We start from the raw sequence: 22,490 nt of genomic DNA on the forward strand, positions 1-22,490 counted from the left end.
GGGACTCAGATAAGATTCAAATTAAACTAGGAAATAAAGTGGACATTTCCCTTCTAAGATTCACTTAAAAAGATTACCAAATAAAGAAGGCCAAGAGACGACATGAACAAAAGGGCCATTCAATAGAGAGGGGCCTATGCAGCAATGAATGGATATAGACTGGTGTAAGACAGCCTGAATTCAAATTCCAACCCCACTACCTACAGCTGGGCAACCTTGGGCTGGCTACTCATTCACAATGCCTATAGGGGGAATTAGGGCACCAAGGATCTCTGAGGACACCCATGAGGCCACAGGGTAGCCCCTGAGATGTCCACCGCTGCTCCTCTTAGAATAAAGGAGGAAGCCACATCCTACAGTGCAGCCAGAAAGGAGGCGGGCAAGGAAAGACACTTGACCCCAAAATCCAAGAGAGGAGGTGCCATCCTCAGCTGAGGAAGAGTGAGGTTGAAAACAAGCAAGCTGGTTTAAAAGGTCAGATTTCAGCATGCCTGGGTGGCTCAGTCAGTTAAGCATCCAACTCTTGATCTCACCTCAAGTCTTGATCTCAGGATTTTGAGTTCAAGTCCCGCATTGAACTTAAAAAAATAAGAGGTCACATCTTTGTGCCAAGTGGAGGGACAATAGGGGATCTCCATGGGAGAACTATCAGCCCCTGCTGCTTCATAGAGAATGCTGGTCACAAGAAATCCAAGAACACTTCCTAAAGAACAAACACACCCCAGAGGAAAAATCTCTCCATTGAGTTGTTTTGGAGATGCTCCCAACTAAGTGGCCAATAGCCAGCTGGAGTGTAAATAAGCTAACAGTCTCTCCACATACAGGTTGCAGAACCTCTGAGTGATACCCTCTCAAACACAAATGTAGCATCAAGGACCCCCCAGGACCCAGGGAAGCCCCCAGCATAAACAAGTCCAAGATACACAGAAATAAGCAGTCTCTGCAAGGCCACACACACAAAACACCAGGAAGAGATGACACCTGACAAAGAAAAACTCTAGTTTGCTATGAAAAGAGAACAAAGAAAAAGAGCTATTAGAAACTTTAAAATATAATTATGAAAAAAAAAACTTTGAAATCTTGAAAAAAACAAAAAACAAATACAAGAAATCTTGGAAGGTCAGTTAAGAAATCTTCCAGAAAGAAGATATATAAGGTGAAAAACATCTACTCCCATAAGAAACCTATAGGATCAAACCAGGAAGTACCATACCCAAATAACTGTTCTAGAGAAAGAAAGAGAGAACGCTGTCTAAGAATTAACACAAGACCATGTCTCAAAACTAAAACAATCCTAAGTGCCTCATCCAATACCCATACCAATGCACATCTTTCTGACATTTAAGGTGTTGGGGGAGGGGACAAGGGCAGCTTCCACGTTAATGGAATGAAAAGTAGCATAACAAGGTACTTCAAGAGCAACCCTGGATGCTAGAAAGAAATGATGTAATACCTTCAAAATTCTGAAAAGAATTACTTTCAACATAAAATTCTACACTAAGCCAAACAATCAGCCAAGTGTGAAAACACAGAAGTAGCATCCTCCAAATGACAGGAAATCAAATTTATCTCTCATACACACTTTCTTAGAACCTAAAAATTACACTCCAGCAAAAAAGGAAACTGACCAAGAGTGAGCACAATGGGAAGCCACAGAAAACAATGCATGTAATTCAGGAAAGCATCTTTAAAAAGGTCTGAGATTATCACTATGCAGAAGGTTAAGAGTGCCAGCAATACAGATTGAAACAGGAAAAGGGAAGACTCTGGGAGGTCTACGGGAAGAAAAGATAAAAGAACTCTTCCATACCAAAAGAAAAGCTGAATAACAAGGAAAGAGGGTTAAAGATGAGATCCAAGGGGTGCCTGGGTGGCTCAGTTGGTTAAGTATCTGATTCCTGATTTCAGCTTAGATCATGATCTTGGGGTCCTAGGATCATGCTCCACAGCGAGCTCTGTGCTCTGGACTCAGTGGCTCAGCAGGGTCTGCTTGAGATTCTCTTTCTCCCTCCCCCCCACCTCCTGCTCGCGCACACACACACACACCCACTCTAAATAAATAAATATATACATACATACATACATACTCTTTAAGAAAAAAAAAAGTGAGATCCAAGGAGCAGAAAAGGAAAATGGCAATCAAACACAGGTTTTCACTTTCTCCCCCAACAGGAGAAACTGTATAATAGGATGAATTTCAGGGACAGAGAAATGAATATTTTGGGAAAAAAAAAAAATTAAGGCTCTATAGTTTTATATAGCAAAGTATATGATTTAAAAAAAAAAAAAAAGCAGGGTGCCTGCCTGGCTCATCAGTGGAGTATGTAATGCTTGATGTCAGGGTCATGGGTTCAAGCCCCACATTGGATATAGAGCCTATTAAAGAAAAAGAAAGAAAGAAAGAAAGGCAATAATTAACTCCAAGAAAAACAAAAAGTTGTACAAAAAAGAAAATGTAATTAGAACACAATTTGCTTTGCACTGAATGATATTTACATAGTCAAAATTATGTAAACATTTATGTTTGATATAATAAAAACAGTGAGTTAATTTGCCCCCTGGAGTGACCAATAGGCTAAAAATTAAAACAAACAAACAAAAAACACCAAAGAACACTGAATTAATTATATACAGAGAATGGAAAGAAAAGAAATAAATGATTGAAAGATCAGTCTTCATTTTCCATAAAAGAAAATCAACAGAAAATATCTAAATGATAAATCGAAAGATAGTATTTAAAACTAAAAGAAAATGTTAGAAGAGTTAAAAATAATTAGCTCTAAGGAGGAGAGTGAACTATTTTTCACAATTAACCTCTCAGTAGAATTTGGTCTGTTTATAAGTGTGTATACTTCTTTGATTTTATAATAGATGAGATTCAAAAATATGTTAAGGGATTTGTAACTCCTTCCATTACTTTAATACTTTGAAAGAACTTTCCTTGGTCATGAAAAGGACTATAGACATGTGTCACAGCATTTGCATAATGCAGAAAATCTGTTATAGTGCATATGATGAAATAATATGAACTTACATTACTTTTTATAAATAGTTAACTACACAGAAAAATGCTACTTACAGGTCAGGTGAAAAAAAGCAGAGAAGAATACTATAGTCCGATCCCAAGTTTGTAAAATAAATGTACTTAGTTTTGGGGTTTTTTTTTAATTTTTTTTTAAGATTTTATTTATTTATTTGGCAGGCAGAGATCACAAGTAGGCAGAGAGGCAGGCAGAGAGAGAAAGGAGGAAGCAGGTTTCCCTGCTGAGCAGAGAGCCCGATGCAGGACTTGATCCCAGGACTCTAGGATCATGACCTGAGCTGAAGGCAGAGGCTTTAACCCACTGAGCCACCCAGGTGCCCCAAATGTACTTAGTTTTGAAGTTCTTTCCTGCCTAGACATTTGGTAGCAATATAACCTAATTTTCCCCTATTTTTATGGGTTTCTTTAATCCACATGAATTTCTTTGGTTCAAGTTGAGAGGTGAATATCTCACTGTTTTATATTACCACATAATTAACCAGTTGTCCCACCATTTATTAGTAATTATTTCTTCCTGTGATTTCTGATGTTCATCAATCGTGGTTTGTATGAAAACAACTGTCATCGGGGCGCCTGGGTGGCTCAGGGGTTTAAAGCCTCTGCCTTGGGCTCAGGTCATGATCTCAGGGTCCTGGAATCGAGCCCCGCATGGGGCTCTCTGCTCGGCAGTGAGCCTGCTTCCTCCTCTCTCCCTCTCTGCCTGCCTCTCTGCCTACTCGTGATTTCTGTCAAATAAATAAATAAAATCTTAAAAAAAGAAAACAACTGTCATCGACTCTACCTACTTACAATTCCTGCTAAGAGAACCACCAACAGCCAGGTACCTAATTTTGCATTACAATCCGTTCCTCCCCATCATGGCCCAGGGGACTTAAGGTGGTCCCTGACCCTCTGGGCCAGATTGAGCCAGAGTCTCTCCAGATTCTATAGAATCCTTTGAGTAAACAGCAGTCACCCATGCATGCAAAATGGATTCCACAAAGAGACATGGCTGCTTTGGAGCTGAAGCTCTAGGGAGGAAGAGAAGCCATAAAAAATGCAGACAAGGTCCACAGAGGCAAGAACAGAGCACAAGGACAAAATCACAAGGACATGACAGCACAAAGTTCTACAGGAAATAAAGGACAAGCATCACCATGCCTGAATTTCCTGGCTTAGTTCCTGGGGAGCACTGGAGCACCAAAATAGGTAAAGCAGAAACTGACAAAATTGCACAGAAAAAAAAGGTACATTCACTATCACAGTGGATGATTTTAACACACCTCTTAGTAACTGAGAGAACAAGCAAAAAAGAAAAAAATCAGTGAGATTATACTATTAAATAACCCAAGATATGAGAAAGCCAGATTACCTATAGTATTTTTAGAAAATGCCGGAATTTGGAAATAAACCAATGAGGATTCCCTTCCGTAACAGAAAAAGTAACAATAAAATTTTCCACAACAGATAATTACTTGACTCCTGACCCCAGTTATCTTACGAGAACAGACGTGTCAAGAAGATCATGAAGCTCCCAGATCCAAAAGAATTCCTTTTTCACAGTATAATATCTAAAACATACATTTATCTTCTGTTTCCAATTTAAAGAGTCAGGCCTCAAAGCTGCTCACCACCTGGATGCCCTTATAAATAGTAGACAAGTTATGCTGCTATATATCACAAAAATGCTACTAAAACTTTTATTAACTTTTCACAGGAAATTTCTCAAAAGAGCCTGGATTGAGTTGCAGCTTATGAGTTGTATTCTCTTCTGCATGTATATTATACTTCAATTCTTAAAATCTGAATGCATTACTAAGATCTAAATTCAAGCATATCTATAAATCGAAGCATGATAAGTGGGGGGGGGGGGGGTACACATACGCAAAAAAAAAGGAAAAAAAATTGGGGGTGGGAATACGGGGTAGGGTGAGGGAGCTGCATCTCATAGGAAAAAAAAAAAATACCTGCTTCACAAGACCCGCATGCTCAGCCAGCTCTATGCCAGAAGCCACCCCTTCTTCAGGTCCTTAGTCCTTCCCCAACGAGGACGTCTAAACCCTCAAAGTACACCTATTACTCACCATGTCACTCCCACCATGGAGTTGCTGCCTGCCAAGTGTTCAGGAATCATAAACGGACCCAGAGCTCCACTTGGAGCCAGGTCTCAGTGCTGCCTGGAGTGCCACCTCACACATCCCTGTGAGATCTCGGTCTCCCACAGCGCTGAACACAACTGGTGCCCAGATCTGGGCTTCTACACATCACTGTCTTCTAAAAAGACCCAAGTTTTCTCCAAGAAACTAGCTGATTCCCTGACAAGGGGAAACAAAGTATAAAATGAGCATCTTACTGGGCCACATGTAAGAAGTAGTCAAAGGCTGACTGAGACATGTCAAAAGGACACTGCTGAAAAGGTCTTAGTGGGACTCCTGCTCGTTAAATTTGGGACAATTTGAGCATTAGAAAGAGTAAGGACTGGGAAGCTTGGGTGGTTCAGTCGGTTAAGCATCTTCCTTCAGCTCAGGACCATGATCCCAAGGTCCTGGGATGGAGTCCTGCATCGGGCTCCCTGCTCAGCGGGGAGTCTGCTTCTCCCTCTGCCCCTCACCCCACTCATGTTCTCTTTTCTCATAAATAAATGAAAGAGAGAAAAAAAGAAAGAAAGAAAGAAAGGACAGGGAAATGGGGTAACTGCGTGATGGGCATTAAGAAAAGCACTTGATGTAATGAGCACTGGGTGTTATATGCAACTGATGAATCACTAAAAATTCTACCTCTGAAACTAATAATACACTATATGTTAATTAAATCAAATTTTAAAAAAATTTTTTTAAAGATTAAGGACTGGGGTGCCTGGATGGCTCAGTCATTAGGCACCTGCCTCCAGCTCCTGTCATGATCCCAGGGTCCTGGGATGAAGCCCTGCTTCCTTGCTCAGAGGGAAGTCTGCTTCTCCCTCTCCCACTCCCCCTGCTTGTGTTCCCTCTCTCAATCAAACAAATATATAAAATCCTTAAAAAAAAAAAAAAAGTAAGAACTATGCTATATAACTAAATTTTTGTTTTGTTGTTGTTTTTTTTAAGATTTATTTATTTGACAGACAGAGATCACACGTGGGCAGAGAGGCAGGCAGAGAGAGGGGGAAGCAGGTTCCCTCCTGAGCAGAGGGCCGGATGCGGGGCTCGATTCCAGGACCCTGAGATCATGACCTAAGCTGAAGGCAGACGCCTAACGACTGAGCCACCCAGGCGCCCCACTATATAACTAAAATTTTTAAAAGGAAGCTCATTTTCACAGAAAAATGCCAGTTAAATACGAAAACATGATAAAAATGGACAGTTACCATTTTATAAGCCAATGGATTATAAAGGAGTGCTAAAATCATGAGGAAAGACTGGCAGGGGAAACTAAGAAATTAATCTCCAAGCATAGCCACAGATTACTCACTAATAACAAAAAAGGTCTGTATTTTCTATCGGAGTTTTGTCGGCCACCACCTACTGGGAAGTGGGAAAGCCGACACCAAGAGCTCCTGATGAAATTCAACTGAGACATGTGTCCTTCTGTCACCCCTCCTCCCCCGCATTCTCAGTGTCCTCTGACCCCTTTTCTTTTAGAAGGTCGTGTGAATCTCCTATTAGCTGGAGTATGCTCATCGTGGTTCCCTTCCTTCTGAACTACTTTTCAAATGCACACTACCAGTCCTCTGAAGTTGATTTGCTTGTGATTACCAGGTACTCCCTCCTCTGCATCCCCAAACAACTCCTAGAGAAACATACTGCAAGAAGGGAGGTATTCAGTGAACACCTACATGGTACTCCCGGCTGGTCTTATGGACCAAAGTCTGATCACAAGAGATGAGAGCAATGAGTGCTGGGGGCAAGGAGTGCTGGTCTAGACTGCAGGACCCTAAAAAGACAAGATAGCAGACAGCTAAATGCAATGCAAACACCCTTTTCAACCCAGAGAGATGAAAAAAAAGGCACAGGGAAAATACTGAAGATTGCTGGGGAAGTCTAAGCAAGAGCCCTGACAATGAGAAAGTGTTTCCCTCATGTGTCTGGGTGTTTGTTCTTAGAAGATCCCTGCTGACACACATCTAGGAGTGAGGCTTTGAAGCATGGGCTTGGAAGGTTTTTAAATAAACAACAAACAAGCAAACAATAAACTCTTTCACAAAGCAAACAAACAAGCGATAAGATGGAACTCAAGTATGAACCCTTGGGACTACTGGGAAAGTCAGGGCATGTCTGATGATATAAAGGCACTAAAAATGGGTACAAAATTAGCTAAATTAAATGATCCAACACTAGGATCCTGCAGAGGAATGCTGGAAAACTGGAATGCTTTCAGGAAAGAACCCTAGAGGTGACCAGGGGAAAAGGGACAGATAAAATAAAAATTCAGGTTTTAAAAGTAAAAAAGGAAAAGGGCAGTAACGTGTGCTAACATCTGAATGGTCACTACTTACCACGGAAAGACCTTTTCCAAATAAGTGTTATTATCATTACCCTCCTTTTTCAGATATAGGGAAATTGGGGCTTAAGGAAGTTAAGTTCATGACTAGACCAACCAGCTGTGCTAGACCCTGGCAGGCTGACTCCAGAGCCCATGCCTCCACTAGGAGCACAAAGATCTGCTCCAACATTGTAAGCAAGAGTAAGGGCTGGAGAATAAAAGAGGAGGAAGTGAGAGAGAATAAAAATGGTGCTGTGTGTGCATGTCATTCGGACAGGCTGCTGTAGACTACAGGAATTATTTTCCTCTAAATCAAGAGAAAGATGTAATGAAATTAAAATTAATTAATCCCAGGAGCTGGAACCAAGAGACATTCAAAAGACCCCTTCAATCACATAGGTCTGAGATACCAGGAGCGTCATATAAACAAAGTCGAAATCCCTACACATTCAAAATTGCTTGCAATGTGCTAGTCAGACCAGTGGCGTGTGGTTATAAACCCTTCCCTACCCCCACGCCACCCCCACTCCCTCAGTTCCTCACCCCCCCACCCCCGTGACTTCCACTTTGCTTTGCTGTGTGGTTTTACAGAGCTGGGAAGGAACCAGCAACACTCTGGTGCACACCTGTGTGCCTGCCCAGCCGGTCTCAACTGGTAACTTTTTTCATACTCTACCAAGTCTAGATGCTTCTGGGGTGCATCCTGGGATCCCTGAAGCCTCGTGGGAGGGACTCCCCAATTCTGGCAAGCTGAGGATTCCAAAGGTCCTCCATGGAGTCAGAGCTGAAGCCAACCCAAAGGCTCTTCTAGCCACAAGTCCTGTGCTTTCCTGAGCCTCAAGGCAGAGTCCAACCACCCCGAGGCAGAAGGCTGGGCGGGACTCAGAGGCATTCGGGACTCGAACATGGTCCTCTTCGTTCTGAACCCACCTCCTCTCAAATCTCTTTGCCAGGTGGGCACCCCCACACCCCATCCCCAGCAGCCATATGCTTCAACACAGCAAGCCAAGAGCATCCCAACCTGTAATGAGAGCAGCAATGCTGCTCCTATGAGAGCTCAGACCTCCAGCCAAGAACAGGAGGGGACATGCACTCCCGTACCACTAAGATGCCATAGAAGGCTGAGTGATCAGCAGTACTAAGAGGCCGGGAAGCCCGTCAGGCCCAGTCTGCAGGTCTAGTCACCACAGTTCTGTAGGGTGCACAGGTCAGTTGGGCACTACCCTGGCTCAGCTCCAACACTGTGCTCACCATTTATCACCTTCCTCAAACTAAATTCAAACTTTATTCTGTAAGAAATTTCTAGAAGAATCTTAAACCTGAACTCATTTTTTCCTCTAAAAACACACGAGCTTTTTTGTTTTGTGAGCTCTCCAATTAATATTTAGGTTTGCATCTGCTCTAATCTGTATCAATAACATATTATATTCTTAATGTGTTCTTCAGTTGTTCCATGGACCAATTTATATTCCCAATTTTCATGATGCCAAAGAAGATCATTTCTAGTTTTTTCCTTCTTCCCACAGACCTAAAAAATAAACTGGGACATTTTTTTATAACTCAAACTTAATATAAAATACAATTTCTGAAAATCACGCTGAAATAAGCAATCACTGTTTACCTAAACAGTAATAAATTATCATAAAACCTAAAAAGCAATATAAGGCCAAGACCACTCCTCTATTAATAATAATCCAATCAGATAAAGTACATATCGAGTTGGATATAAAAACAAATGGCAATGTGTTACATCTGAACCAATTATTAACTTTAAAGTTGCAAAATGAACCACTGTAAATTTAACAACAAAAAAAACAAAATCTGATTCACATATGAACAAAGGCCTAGAATAGACATTTCTTCAGAGACACACAAATGGCCAATAAGCACAAGTAAAGATGTTCAGCATCACTAACCCTTAGGGAACTGCAAACCAAACTACAAAAAGTAGACAGACAATTGAACAGTGCTGGGAGGAGCAGGAATAGGGAATTATTACTGAATGGACACTGAGGTTCAGATTCACAAGGTGAGTGAGTCCTGGGATGGACGGTGGTGACAGCCATTCAACAATGTGAACATGTTTAGTACCACTGAGCTGTGCACTTAAAAATGGTCAAGATGGTAGAGTTTATGTTATGTGTATTTTAACACAATTTTTTTTTAATAGGAAAAACAAAGAACCATAGTAGGGCTATGGAAGAGTAAGAAAAAAATTTTGGACATTAGAAAGATTAAGTACAGAATGAGAAAGATGAAAAAATAGTACAAAAACACAATACCTTTAAGTTTGGTATAGCTGTGAAGGAGTGGATCAGCAGAAACCATGCATGGCCACCAGGGGTAACCGGACACTTTAGACCACACCAAATCACCGACATTATATTTCAACAGGTGGTCTTTGTCTCTGCCAGTATTTGGACAGGACTCTTTCTTAGGTGCAATCTGAAAATGAACAACAAAAGACATACTAACACATCCAATGAGTACCCCTAAATCCAGCCTTTTATCCAAAGATTAATCAGGCTAGAGGTTTAAAATACAAATACACACACACATACACACACACACACACACACACACACACACAGACCCCGGATAAAGGAGCATGCTTGCGGGGCACCTGGGTGGCTCAATTGATTAAGCATCTGCCTTCCGCTCAGGTCATGATCTCAGTGTCTTGGAACGGAGCCCCACATTGGGCTCCCTGCTCAGCAGGGAGCCTTCTTCTCCCTCTCCCTTTGCCCCTTCCTCTACTCATGCTCTCAGTATCTTTCCTCAAATAAATAAATAACATCTTAAAAAGGAGGGGGGGCTGGGTGGCTCAGTTGGTTAATCTGATCTGCATTCGGCTCAGGTCATGATCCCAAGGTCCTGGAATCGAGCCCCACATGGGGCTCCCTGTGCGGTGAGGGTCTGCTTCTCCCCCTCCTTCCTGCTCATGCTTTCTCTCAAATAAATAAATAAAATTAAAGAAAAAAAAAAAAGGAGCATGCTTCCCCTGCTATTACTTCAGTAACTGTCCCTTGCCCTAACTAGAGAATCAGCATAGTGCCTGGCACACACAGTAGGGACTCAACATTATGATGGAGAGCCCTACGTAAATCTACTTCTTTGGCCTAGTTGATGGTCTTTAACGGTGCTTTATTCACCTGGTCAAAGAAGAATTTTCATGGATTGAATCCATATTCTGACACCCCCCCCCAACCCCTGCTCCCCAGCCACACATCTGTCAGTTCTCTGGAGCACGTGCATCAACCAACATGGGAGGATCCAGAGCGGCAAGGACATCAGGAGGGCTTGGCAGCAAGTCTCGGCTCCATTTGTGATTTGAGTCCTGGGACTCTAAGCCTCAGTTTCTCCACCTCAGAACACATGTCACTTAGGAGGCTGGAGACCTGACCAGGGCCACTGCCACCACACACCCCTCTCAGTTCTGCCCTCCAGTGGGACAAGCAAAGTTGGCTTGACTCCTGGCCTCCTTGTGAGTGTGAACTCCTGAGCTTTCCCCTAAGAGCTCTCTATATATAGGCAAGTTGCTGAACTTGTCTGGGCTTCAGTTTCCTCATCTGTAAACCAAGAACAGCAGCTCTGAAATCTCAGTAATTGTTAAAAAGTTCAGCGTGCCTGCTGGGAAGGGCTGGCACAAAGTGGCCACGTTATGCTGATTCCTCCACAGCATCCAGGCTTTACGTTCTGTGCCACCTAAGCCACATGGCAGCCCCATGAAGATAAGTGGTATCACCCCCACTCTGAAGATGGAGAGTCAAAATTCAGGTTTTCACAAAACCAGGCAGCAGAGCTAGGAATCACTTGCACTGGCCTCCTCCCCTATGAAAGAGTGAGGTCCCCCACAAACATGGGCACTTCAAAAACCCACTCCATCAGCCCAGCTCACTAAATTGATCTTTCAAAAAATTCACTGTGGTAGGGGCGCCTGGGACCAGTCAGTGAAGCGTCTTGCCTTCAGCTCAGGTCATGATCCCAGGGTCCTGAGATGGAGTCCCACATCAGGCTCCCTTCTCAGCAGGGAGCTTACTTCTCCCCCTCCCTCTCCCTGCCACTCCCCCTGCTTGTATGTGCTCTCTCTCCCTCTCTCTCTCTCATTCTGTCAAATAAATATTTTTAAAAAAATAAATAAATAATTCACTGTTGTAATTACATTAGCAACCGCTAAACAGCTCCTGAGCACTTAAAGCACTTTTTTTTTTTAAAGATTTTATTTATTTATTTGACAGACAGAGACCACAATTAGGCAGAGGCAGGCAGAGAGAGAAGGGGGGAAGCGGGCTCCCCACTGAGCAGAAAGCCCAATGCGGGGCTCGATCCCAGGACCCCGAGATCACGACCTGAGCCGAAGGCAGAGGCCCAACCCACTGAGCCATCCAGGTGCCCCTTAAAGCACTTTTTTTAAACCCTTAAAAATCTTCATTATTTTAACAATTTTAAGGAAACTGTAGCCATTTCCCCTCTTATATGTGAAAACTGTAAATAAAATTCCTCAACTGTAAATTTAAACTAAATATCCCAACCTTGATGATGATTAAATATTCCAACCCGAACTAGTCTCAGGTTCCCTTTGTCCACGCCTGCAAGGGAGCCTGGAGCTTCAACTAAAGACTAGTGGGCACCAGGCAACTTCCAGATTCTGTTCATACAGACTGTATACAGACTATCATCCCCTGGCACCCTCCCTACCTCCTTCTGCCAAGGCCAGAATGTATTCTCTGGCCAACACTAATTTAAGTAGCAGGCCATCCTGAGTGCCACTTTAAGATACAGAGACAAAAACCACTACCTTCCTTCATTTTAAGTCAAGTGGTTTCCACCCAGTGTTGGATAAGTGAACACTTCCTCAGATGCGTTCAAGTGCTGGGCTCTGCATTGGGAACCTAGAATGTGAAAGTGTAGGACACAGCCCCAGCCGCCAAGGAGGTAGACCATGTGCCAAACGCCCTGGTAGAGGAGACAAGTGGACAGTGAACCACGTGGAAGGACAGGAGCACTCCTGCACAACACAGCTTTGCTTCCCACTCCTCAGAGGGTATAAACTGAAGAAGCCTCAAGCTAGGTCCCAACACACCTCCGCAATTAGGCTAAAGAATGTCTCTGGAGATAAGATCCATGGAAACAGCACAGCCTAAAGGTCAAGGGCTGTGGAATTGGACAGACCCGGGTTTTAGAAACTGGTTTTACCTCTCTTTAGTCATTTTAATCTTGAACACTTAGTTAACCTCCCCAGGCCACACAATGGACTCACAGGCTGCTGTGAGGCTTACGGGAGGCAATGTCAGGGTGTCCTAAAGTGGGGGCCCAAGCACGGCCCAGGCGCCATGGTCAGCCATGTGCAGACAGGGGAGTTGGAGAGCAGATGCACACTGGCCTCTCCTCCCCTCCAGCCAACCCCACATGCAGAAGCACCCTCCCGTGGTTCCCACGTTCAGGGCAACAGGCTGTTGCACTTGGCTGTACCCTGGCCACAGCGCCTCACGGATACCTTTTTATCTGAGGGACTTGAGATCTTGGACACCAGTGCTGCTTCAACAAGACCCTGCTCCAGTAAGGAGTCATATTTTATGCTTCTCTTCCTGCTCCTTCTTGCCTTATTTTCCGGTTTTTGTCCATTTTCTTCTGACTGGGACACAGCAGCAGCACTGTCACCACAAATAGAAGATTCAAAGAGAGGTTTCCCATTCATATATGTTTTGGTGATCTTCAGCTTAATTTCCGGAGAGCCATTTTTGATAGGGGTGGTGTTAGGTGGTGTCCCAAGTCCTTTCCCTTCCTGGGACTCAAAACGTAATCTGGCATCATGAGCACCAGGTTCTCCATTAAATACACGCGAAGTTAGGTCTTTCAGCTTCTCAGATGGAATAAAGGGAAGTGCATCATGACCATTAAACTTTTGCATGACCCCCTCCTGCAGACTGGTAGAGAGGTGGGCTTTGCTGAGGAACACAGAACATTCACGATTCACTTCACAGTTCTGAGTCTTTCCATTTGTATTGCCAAGGATTTCTGGTGCCTGCTTCATCTTTATGCACTTTACCACTTTCTGAATAGAAAGAGGACTTCTTTGATGCTAACTTCCATTCAGCCCAGATGCTTCCGTTCTTAGAACACTACAATATTAGAAAAACACAAATAAAAAGAAACATTATGTTTAAACCTCACAAGCATGCTGACACTGCTACAACTTTGGGTAGTCGTTTGTTTTGAGAAAATTTACAATATTTCCATAATAATTTGGGTCACAGACGCAGTTCTAATTTCACAAAAATGAGACAGAATCACAAAATGATAAAGTTGCAAGGAAAGGAACAGGGATCATTTTTAAGGAGGAGAACACAAAAGAACACAAAAACAGGCATGGAGACACGAGTTGTGCCACCACCACTACCCAGCACCGTGGCCATGGACACTGGCTTCAGTTGCCTCAATCACTGTTGAGTGGGGAGATCACCGTTGGTGCATGTGCCTGAGGCAGCTCACACAAAGCCAGGCCTTCGGGGGCGCCTTCGGGGCTCAGATGGCTCAGCGTCTGCTTTCGGCTCAGCACATGGTCCCGGTTCCTGGGATGGAGCCCAGAGTCTGGCTCCCTGCTCAGCAAGGTGCCTGTTTCTCTCTCCACCTCTGCCTTTCCCCTTACTTGTGCACACACTCTATCTCTCAAATAAATAAAATCTTTAAAAACAACAACAAAGACAGGCCTTTGTAAAAGGACAAGAGGGAACAGCACAAAACAAAGTTCCTCTGGTCACAGCTGAGGACTCCCAGGCAGAAGGGTTCAGTGACACACCCAAGGTTACTAATCAGCACAGTTGATAACCAGATCTCCCAAAGGCTGGCACACCATTAGTTCCAGATTGATGTTGGGGACCCGGGGTGGGGCGGGGAGGGCGCTTACAAAGTACGAAAACAGCCCGAGTCAGATCTGGTTTATGCTCAGGCTAACCTCTGTTGTCCACCCCTTCCTGGCCCAGGCCCAAAATTAAATGCTATGACAAGAAGTACTGTAGTAATGGCAAATTTTATTTAGCTATCTCCTGAAGATTAACTAGCGAGGTCAACACTGCTGTAGCCCTGCTGGCCACTTGAGGCCTAAGGGCAGAAGGGGGCAGTTTTAAGAAGACCCCTTGGGCTACATGGGATAATCAGGGGCTTTACTGTACAACTTTAGTCCCCACTTGGGGACTCCCAGTGAAGGCACCAAAACCCAAAGGTCAGCTAGGAACAAGGAACGGGCAGGCACCCATTCCAGCTGGGAATACATTCACCAAGACTGCACTAGGACGGCCACCAAGGAGACCCCTCCCAGCAGCATCAGACACCAGCGAGAAGCTGAGAGTACAGAGCAGAGAGATGCACACATGTACAGCAGCACTTCTAAGCTGTGGAAGACTCTGCTCCCCAGGGACACTCAGCACTGTCTAGAAACATTTTCTGATTGTTACCTCTGGGGAGCTGCTACTGACATCTACTGGGAAGGGTCAAGAAGCCTGTTACACAGAGGCCAGCCCCCACAACAACGAATTACCTGGCTGAAAATGCCAAGAGTGCGGAGGCAGAGAAAGCTCAAGTGCAGCAATGGGGACCAGACTGTAGCACCTGCAGTTTCCACACAGACCTCAGTGGAGACACAAGAAGAAAGAGCAAACTCAACAGCCCAAGTTCCAGTTTAGCTTCACACGCACTAGACACCTTCTAGCACCAGAACACGTAGAAGAGCACGTGCTTTCACTCACACGGTATTTTTTTAAGGTAAATTATTCCAGCTCACGTCAGATTAACTGGGCAAAAATATAAAAAACAACTACCTGAAGACACAAAGACCAAAAGCAGGAAGAAAACAAACAGGAGTCCACTCCTGGAAGAAAGGAGCAGTGCCAGAATATCCCGGCTTTCAGTTTTGTTCTTAAAGAAAGTTCGAGGCAATGGGAACAGTTGTACAAGAAGTAAAACTTCGGGGCGCCTGGGTGGCTCAGTGGGTTAAGCCGCTGCCTTCGGCTCAGGTCATGATCTCAGGGTCCTGGGATCGAGTCCCGCATCAGGCTCTCTGCTCAGCAGGGAGCCTGCTTCCTTCTCTCTCTCTCTCTGCCTGCCTCTCCATCTACTTGTGATCTCTGTCTGTCAAATAAATAAATAAAATCTTTAAAAAAAAAAAAAAAAAGAAGTAAAACTTCTGGGGCGCCTGGGTGGCTCAGTGGGTTAAAGCCTCTGTCTTCGGCTCAGGTCATGATCTCAGAGTCCTGGGATCGAGCCCCACATCGGGCTCTCTGCTCAGCAGGGAGCCTGCTTCCTCCTCTCTCTCTGCCTGCCTCTCTGCCTACTTGTAATCTCTGTCTGTCAAATAAAAAAATAAAATCTTAAAAAAAAAATTTAAAGAAGTAAAACTTCTAAGGGCGCCTGGGTGGTTCAGGTTCAAAGGCTCAGTGTCTGCCTTTGGCTCAGGTCACGATCCCGGGTCCTGAGACAGAGCCCCATATCAGGCTCCCTCAGCGGGGAGCCTGCTTCTCCCTCTCCTTTTATATCCCTGCTCATGCTCTCTCTCCCTTTCTATCTCAAGTAAATAAATAAAATCTTTAACAACAACAAAACAAAAAAGTACAACTTCTAACAGAAGAGAGCCATTGAGGAGCCCCAAATTCTGCATATAAACCATGTCCAAATTCCAGGCTGACACATATATGTGATAGAGTCCAAGTAGCCCAGTTTATAAAATAACTGAAACAAGACTCCAGCTGCTGGACAAAAAAAAAAAAACACCACTTTAAGATCAAAACCACAATGAGATCCTACCTCACATCCAGTAGGATGGCTACTCTCAAAAAAACCATGAAATAACCAGTGTTGGTGAGGATATGGAGAAATTAGAACCCTTTGCAGTGCTGGTGGGAGTGCAAAATGGTGCAGCCGCCGCAGAAAATAGAATGGAAGTCCCTCACAAAATTAAAAATAGAACTACCCTATGACCCAGCAATTCCACAGCTGGGTATGTACCCCAAAGAACTGAAAGCAGAGTCTCCAAGAAGTGTTTGCACACCCATGTTCACTGTAGCATGATTCAGAGCGGCTAAGACAGGAAAGCACCCAAGTGTCTATCAACCAATGAATGGAGAAGCAAAACAGGGTCCATCCACAGAATGGAATGTTCCTCGGCCTTAAACAGGAAAGGGACTCTGAAACCGGCCACCACATGGAGGAACCTAGAGGACATTGTGCTCAGTGGAGGAAGCCAGACACCAAGGCCAAACATTGATGATTCCACTTACATGAGGTCCCTAGAGGAGGCCGACCTATGGAGACAGAAGGTAGATGGTGGGAACCAGGGGCCAGGGTGTGGGAATGAGGAGGAATAGGAAGTTAGTGTTTGATAGATGTAAGAGTTTCAGACTCACAAGACAAAGAGTTCTGGGGATAGACGGTGGGGACAGCAGCATAACAATGTGAATGTACTTAATACCACTTAACAATACACTTGAAAATACTTAAGACGGGGCACCTGGGTGGTTCAGTGGTTTAAAGCCTCTGCCTTCAGCTCAGGTCATGATCCCAGGGTCCTGGGATGGAGCCCCACATCTGGCTCTCTGCTTAGTGGGGAGCCTGCTTCTCCCTCTCTCTCTGCCTGCCCCTCTGCCTACTTGTTATCTGTCTGTCAAATAAAATCTTTAAAAAAAAATACTTAAGATAAGTTTTACATTACGTGTAGTTTAACAGAATTTAAAAAAATAAACACCTTTGGGGCGCCTGGGTGGCTCAGTGGGTTAAAGCCTCTGCCTTGGGCTCAGGTCATGATCCCAGGGTCCTGGAATCGAGCCCCGCGTTGGACTCTCTGCTCAGTGGGGAGCCTTCTTCTTCCTCTCTCTCTGCCTGCCTTTCTGCCTACTTGTGATCTCTGTCAAATAAATAAATAAAATTTAAAAAAAAAAGAAAAATTAAAAAAAAAAACCCACCCTAAAGGGGAAACCTAACAGAATCCAGAGTGTCTATAGCATATCATTACAATATCCAGGATTCACCAAAAACTACTAAATATATGAAGAAACACAGAAACCACACAACCCATCCCTGAGATGGCCCAAATATTAAAATTCAGCAGATTAAAATTTTAAAGGATGTATTTTAACCATGCTCAAGAACATAAAGGAAAATATGCTCATAATAAAATAATAAATTGGAAATAGTAACAAAGAAATCAAAACCATAAAAAAAGAGCCAAATGAAATTCTATAACCTAAAAGTACTATACCTGAAATCAGAAAGTCTTTGGATGGTCATAACATATTAGATATGAGTCAGGAAACTTGAAATTGGATTAGTAAAAAATATATATATATGTGTGTGTGTGTATACATATACATATGTATACACACACACACACAGATACATACACAGATTGGTAAAAATTCTCTTGTCTAGGGGAGAGGGGTCAGGGGTTGGGTGAGCTTGGTGGTGGAAATTAAGGAAGGCATGTATGCATGGAGCACTGGGTGTGGTACATAAACAATGAATCTTGGAACACTGAAAAAAATTAAAAAAATAAATGAATTCACAACTAAAAAAAAAAAGAAAAAATTGTCTTATCTAAAAAACAAAAAATGATGAAAGAAAGAAAGAAAGCCTCAACAATCTATAGACCTATATCAAAAGGTCTGGTTTCCCACTCCCACCCAGAAGGAGAAAAGGGAAAAAATGAGACAGAAAATATATTGAGGAAAAAGGAGCTAGAAATATTCCCAAATTTGGTGAGACATAAATTTACAGATCTAAGAAATGCAGCATGATGAACATAAAAGAACCCACACCCAAGTGCACCTCAGTCAAAATGCTGAAAAAGAAAGGTAAAGAGAAAACCTTAATAGCAGTCAAAAGAAAAAAAGACCTATTGCATATAAAAACAATGATATGGATGATCACTCACTTCTCATAAAAAACAGAGGCCACAAGACAGTGACATGACATGTTTTGAGTAATGGAAGAAAAAAAACCTGTCCATGTCGAACTTGAAATCCAGAAAAAATACCCGTCAAGAATGAAGGCAAAAGGGGGCGCCTGGGTGGCTCAGTGGGTTAAAGCCTCTGCCTTTGACTCGGGTCATAGAGCTCTCTGCTCAGCGGGGAGCCTGCTTCCTCCCCTCTCTCTGCCTGCCTCTCTGCCTAATTGTGATCTATCAGATAAATAAATAAATCTTAAAAAAAAAAAAAAATGAAGGCAAAAGGGCACCTGGGTGGCTCAGTCAGTTAAGCATCTGCCTTTGGTTCAGGTCATGATCCCCGGGTCCTAGGACTGAGTCCTGCATCTGGCTCCCTGCTCAGAAGGGAGTCCACTTCTCCCTCTCCCTCTCTCTGCCTCTCTCCCCTGCTCATGCTCTCTCTCTCACTCTATCTCATATAAATAAAATCTTTTAAAAAAGGAAAAGAATGAAGGCAAAATACATTTTTTAAAGATTTTATTTATTTGACAGAGAGAGAGAGCACAAGATGGGGGAGTAGCAGGCAGGAGGGAGAAGCAGGCTCCCCACAGAGCAGGGGGAGCCTGATGTGGGACTCGATCCCAGGACCCTGGGATCATGACCTGAGCCGAAGGCAGTCGTTTAACCAACTGAGCCACCCAGGTGCTCAAAATACATTTTTTTTTAAGATTTTATTTATTTGAGAGAGACAGAGAGGGCATGAGCAGGGGAAGAGGCCGAGGAAGAGGATGAAGCAAACTCCGCGTTGAGTGGGGAGCCCAACATGGGGTTTTATCCTAGGACCCCAAGATCATGACCTGAGCCGAAGTCAGATGCTTAAATGACTGAGCCACCCAAGCACCTCAGCAAAATGCTATTTTAAAAGAAATACAAACTATTTAAAGTTAACAGCAGATCTATACAAGACATACTAAAAGAATTTCTTCAGGTTGAAGAGAAATAAGATCCGACTGAAACTGGATCTTTAAGAAGAAATGGAAGACACCAGAAATGTTGAATATACTGATAAACATAAAAGACTATTTGTTGGGGCACCTGGGTGGGGCACCTGGGTGGCTCAGTGGGTTAAGCCTCTGCCTTCGGTTCAGGTCATGATCTCGGGTTCTGGACTCAAGCCCTGCACTGGGTTCTCTGCTCAGCAGGGAGACTGCTTCCCCTCCCCCTCTGCCTGCCTCTCTGTCTACTTGTGATCTGTCAAGTAAATAAATAAAATCTTTAAAAAAAAAAAAAAGTATTTGTTCTTAAGTTTAAAATTCATGTAACTAAAGCAAAATTTATAAGATTATTGGGACTATAACTTGTTACAATATATGACAACTGTAGCATGGGAAAGGAAGTAATCTAGACAGTTGCAAGAATCTTTTATTTCAGTGAGTAGTGTAATAACTCTAAGTAGAGCATGATGAGTTACATGTGCAAACCGCAATCCTAGTTAGGGTAGCTGCTAAGAAAATAATGCTAAGGGGCGCCTGGGTGGCTCAGTGCGTTAGGCCTCTGCCTTCAGCTTGGGTTGTGATCTCAGGGTCCTGGGATTGAGCCCCGCATCGGGCTCTCTGCTTGGCAGGGAGCCTGCTTCCCCCCTCTCCCTGCCTGCCTCTCTGCCAAATACATAAATAAAATCTTAAAAAATAATAATAATAATGCTAAGAAGTAGAGCTAATAAATAAAGAGTTTAGCTGCCAAGAGTTAAAGCTTGGAACGTTTCACACAAAAATTCCGGTTTCTAGCTTCTCTTAGAATGTACCCAGGATCACAAGGCTATAAGTCATGGGGCCAGGATTTGATCCCAAGCCTAGGTTCATGTGAATCACAACCTGTGTGTGAACCACACTTTTCAAGATTGGTTGTTCCTAGGGCGCCTGGGTGGCTCAGTGGGTTAAGCCTCAGCCTTCGGTTCAGGTCATGATCTCAGGATCCTGGGATCGAGCCCCACATCGGGCTCTCTACTCAGCGGGGAGCCTGCTTCCCCTTCTCTCTCTGCCTGCTTCTCTGTCTACTTGTGATCTCTCTGTCAAATAAATAAAAATAAAATCTTAACAACACCAACAAAAAAAGATTGGTTGCTCCTGTTGGTATTTTCAAGTTTATTTTAAATTCTTAAATATATTAAATATAATTGTCTTAGGGACGCCTGGGTGGCTCAGTTGGTTAAGCCGCTGCCTTCAGCTCAGGTCATGATCCCAGGATCCTGGGATCGAGTCCCGCATCGGGCTCCTTACTCAGTAGGGAGCCTGCTTCTCTCTCTGCCTCTGCCTCTGCCTGCAGCTCTGCCTGCTTGTGTTCTCTCGCTCGCGCGCTCTCTCTCTCTCTCTCTCTCTCTGACAAATAAATAAATAAAATCTTAAAAAAAAAATATATATATATATATATATATAATTGTCTTAAATATGTAGACTTTGCAAGACTGTTTTTACTACTGGGTTTTATTTGTTTTTTTTCATTTGTGATGCTTTTTCTTTGTGTGTTTTGTCTCTTTTCCCTACTAATCTGACTGTGGGCTGCTTATTTCCCCGGATTCTACCTGTGAGAACTCTTTAAGGCAAGGGGGGGTTCCAGAGATGACTGGCCTCCATACCAGTGAAAGTCACTGACCACTTAGTTTTATCTTTCTAAGAGTCTGTTACCAAAGTTACACCAATAAATTAGAAAATCTTACACTTTGTCTAGCATTTCAAGAAAAACACAAAACCTAACCAAGGGGTAGAAAACCTGAAAAGCCCAATAACCACAGAAGAAAAGCCCAGAGAATTTCACTGGCTACTCTTAGCAATTGTTCTTACACTGGAGAAGGGAGTTAAGTTTTTCAGTGTAGAAAAGCACAAAGCACAACAGGATAAAATCCATCACTCCAAAATGACAGTATGTTAGCATTTTGCCACATTTGCTTCAAGTCTGTTTTATATGGGGGGTGTTGAGGGGGTAGAGAACTCCAGATAGCAGCAACTACGAATTAAGTATTTAATGCTTACTGTGTGGTCCTCAGACTGCCTACCACCAAAGAAATGCCTTTTGCAGCTTGCTGGAGTTTTGTGTTCTCACAACACTGTGAGGCAGGCACTGAGATTCCATTTCACAGGTGCAGGGACTATGACACCCAAGCCATAAAGCTGGAAGGCAGGGGGGCAGCAGCAGTCTAGCCCCAGGTACTGCCTCCCAGAGGTCTGGGTTTGAGGAGTGAACAAATAAAACAAAGATGATGTCAGCCTGCTCTTGAAGCATAAGTTCCATTCAGTCTCCCTCAGAGACAATTCCCATCTCAAATTCACCACGCATTCCTCCAGTCTATGGTATATATCCACTGACAGAATTGTTTCACGGGGTTTGTGTTTCTATAAATGCTATCATACTACACCTTTACTCTGCAACTTAATCAATCAATGTATCTTTACTTCCCCACATTGATATATATGAGTGGAGCTGTCCTTTCAATTGTCGTGTATTATGCATCACACAAATATATCATTCCTGTTACTCCAAGAATACTGGGACACCTGGCTGGCTCAGCTGGAGAAGCATGTGACTCTTGACCTGGGGTCCTGCAATCAATTCCCACACTAGGTATAGATTACTTAAATTAAAAAATAAACAAATGAAAAAAAAAAAAACTTTAAATTACTCTAAGACAGAAAATAATGAAAAGTTTCTGAAAACTTAGAAGGCTAGCATAACTCTTATACCAAAACCAGAAAAAATGAGTCCAAAAAAGATCTATGGATCATGAGCACTAAAAAAATACTATAAATGGACATTGCGTAGGGTATGTGCTATGGTGAGTGCTGTGAAGTTTGTAAACGTGGAGATTCACAGACCTGTACCCCTGGGGGGGGAAAAAAAAAATATATATATATATATATATGTTTATAAAAAATAAAATTATAAAAAAAATACTATAAATATTATAAAACATAAGTAAATCAAACCCAGATATTACTACACTAAAATAAGATACCAAAGAGGATCTACCCCAAAATTATGATTCAATATCAGGACCTCTATTAATGTTACATCACCATGTTAACACATTACAGGAGATTT

The 22,490-nt window shown here is 43.1% G+C and overlaps 1 protein-coding gene across 5 annotated transcripts in view; it reads right to left on the bottom strand.

The window, feature by feature from the left end:
• NSD2 (nuclear receptor binding SET domain protein 2) overlaps nt 1–22,490 on the bottom strand; it is a 92,870-nt gene that overhangs the window by 45,459 nt on the left and 24,921 nt on the right. For 4 of the 5 annotated variants that reach the window (XM_032856361.1, XM_032856345.1, XM_032856352.1 and 1 more), the window contains 2 exons: nt 12,981–13,605; nt 9,766–9,928 (listed from right to left, as the gene is read on the bottom strand). In XM_032856361.1, the coding sequence (XP_032712252.1) occupies nt 9,766–9,928; nt 12,981–13,517 (700 nt within the window). In that variant the 5' untranslated portion in view covers nt 13,518–13,605. Of the gene's footprint in view, nt 1–9,765; nt 9,929–12,980; nt 13,606–22,490 lie in introns of those variants that run through there. The other variant, XM_032856369.1, reaches the window with a different exon arrangement.

This window comes from Lontra canadensis, unplaced genomic scaffold (genome assembly GCF_010015895.1).
Source record: "Lontra canadensis isolate GAN:19392208 unplaced genomic scaffold, GSC_riverotter_1.0 scaffold1, whole genome shotgun sequence".
NCBI lineage: Eukaryota > Metazoa > Chordata > Mammalia > Carnivora > Mustelidae > Lontra > Lontra canadensis.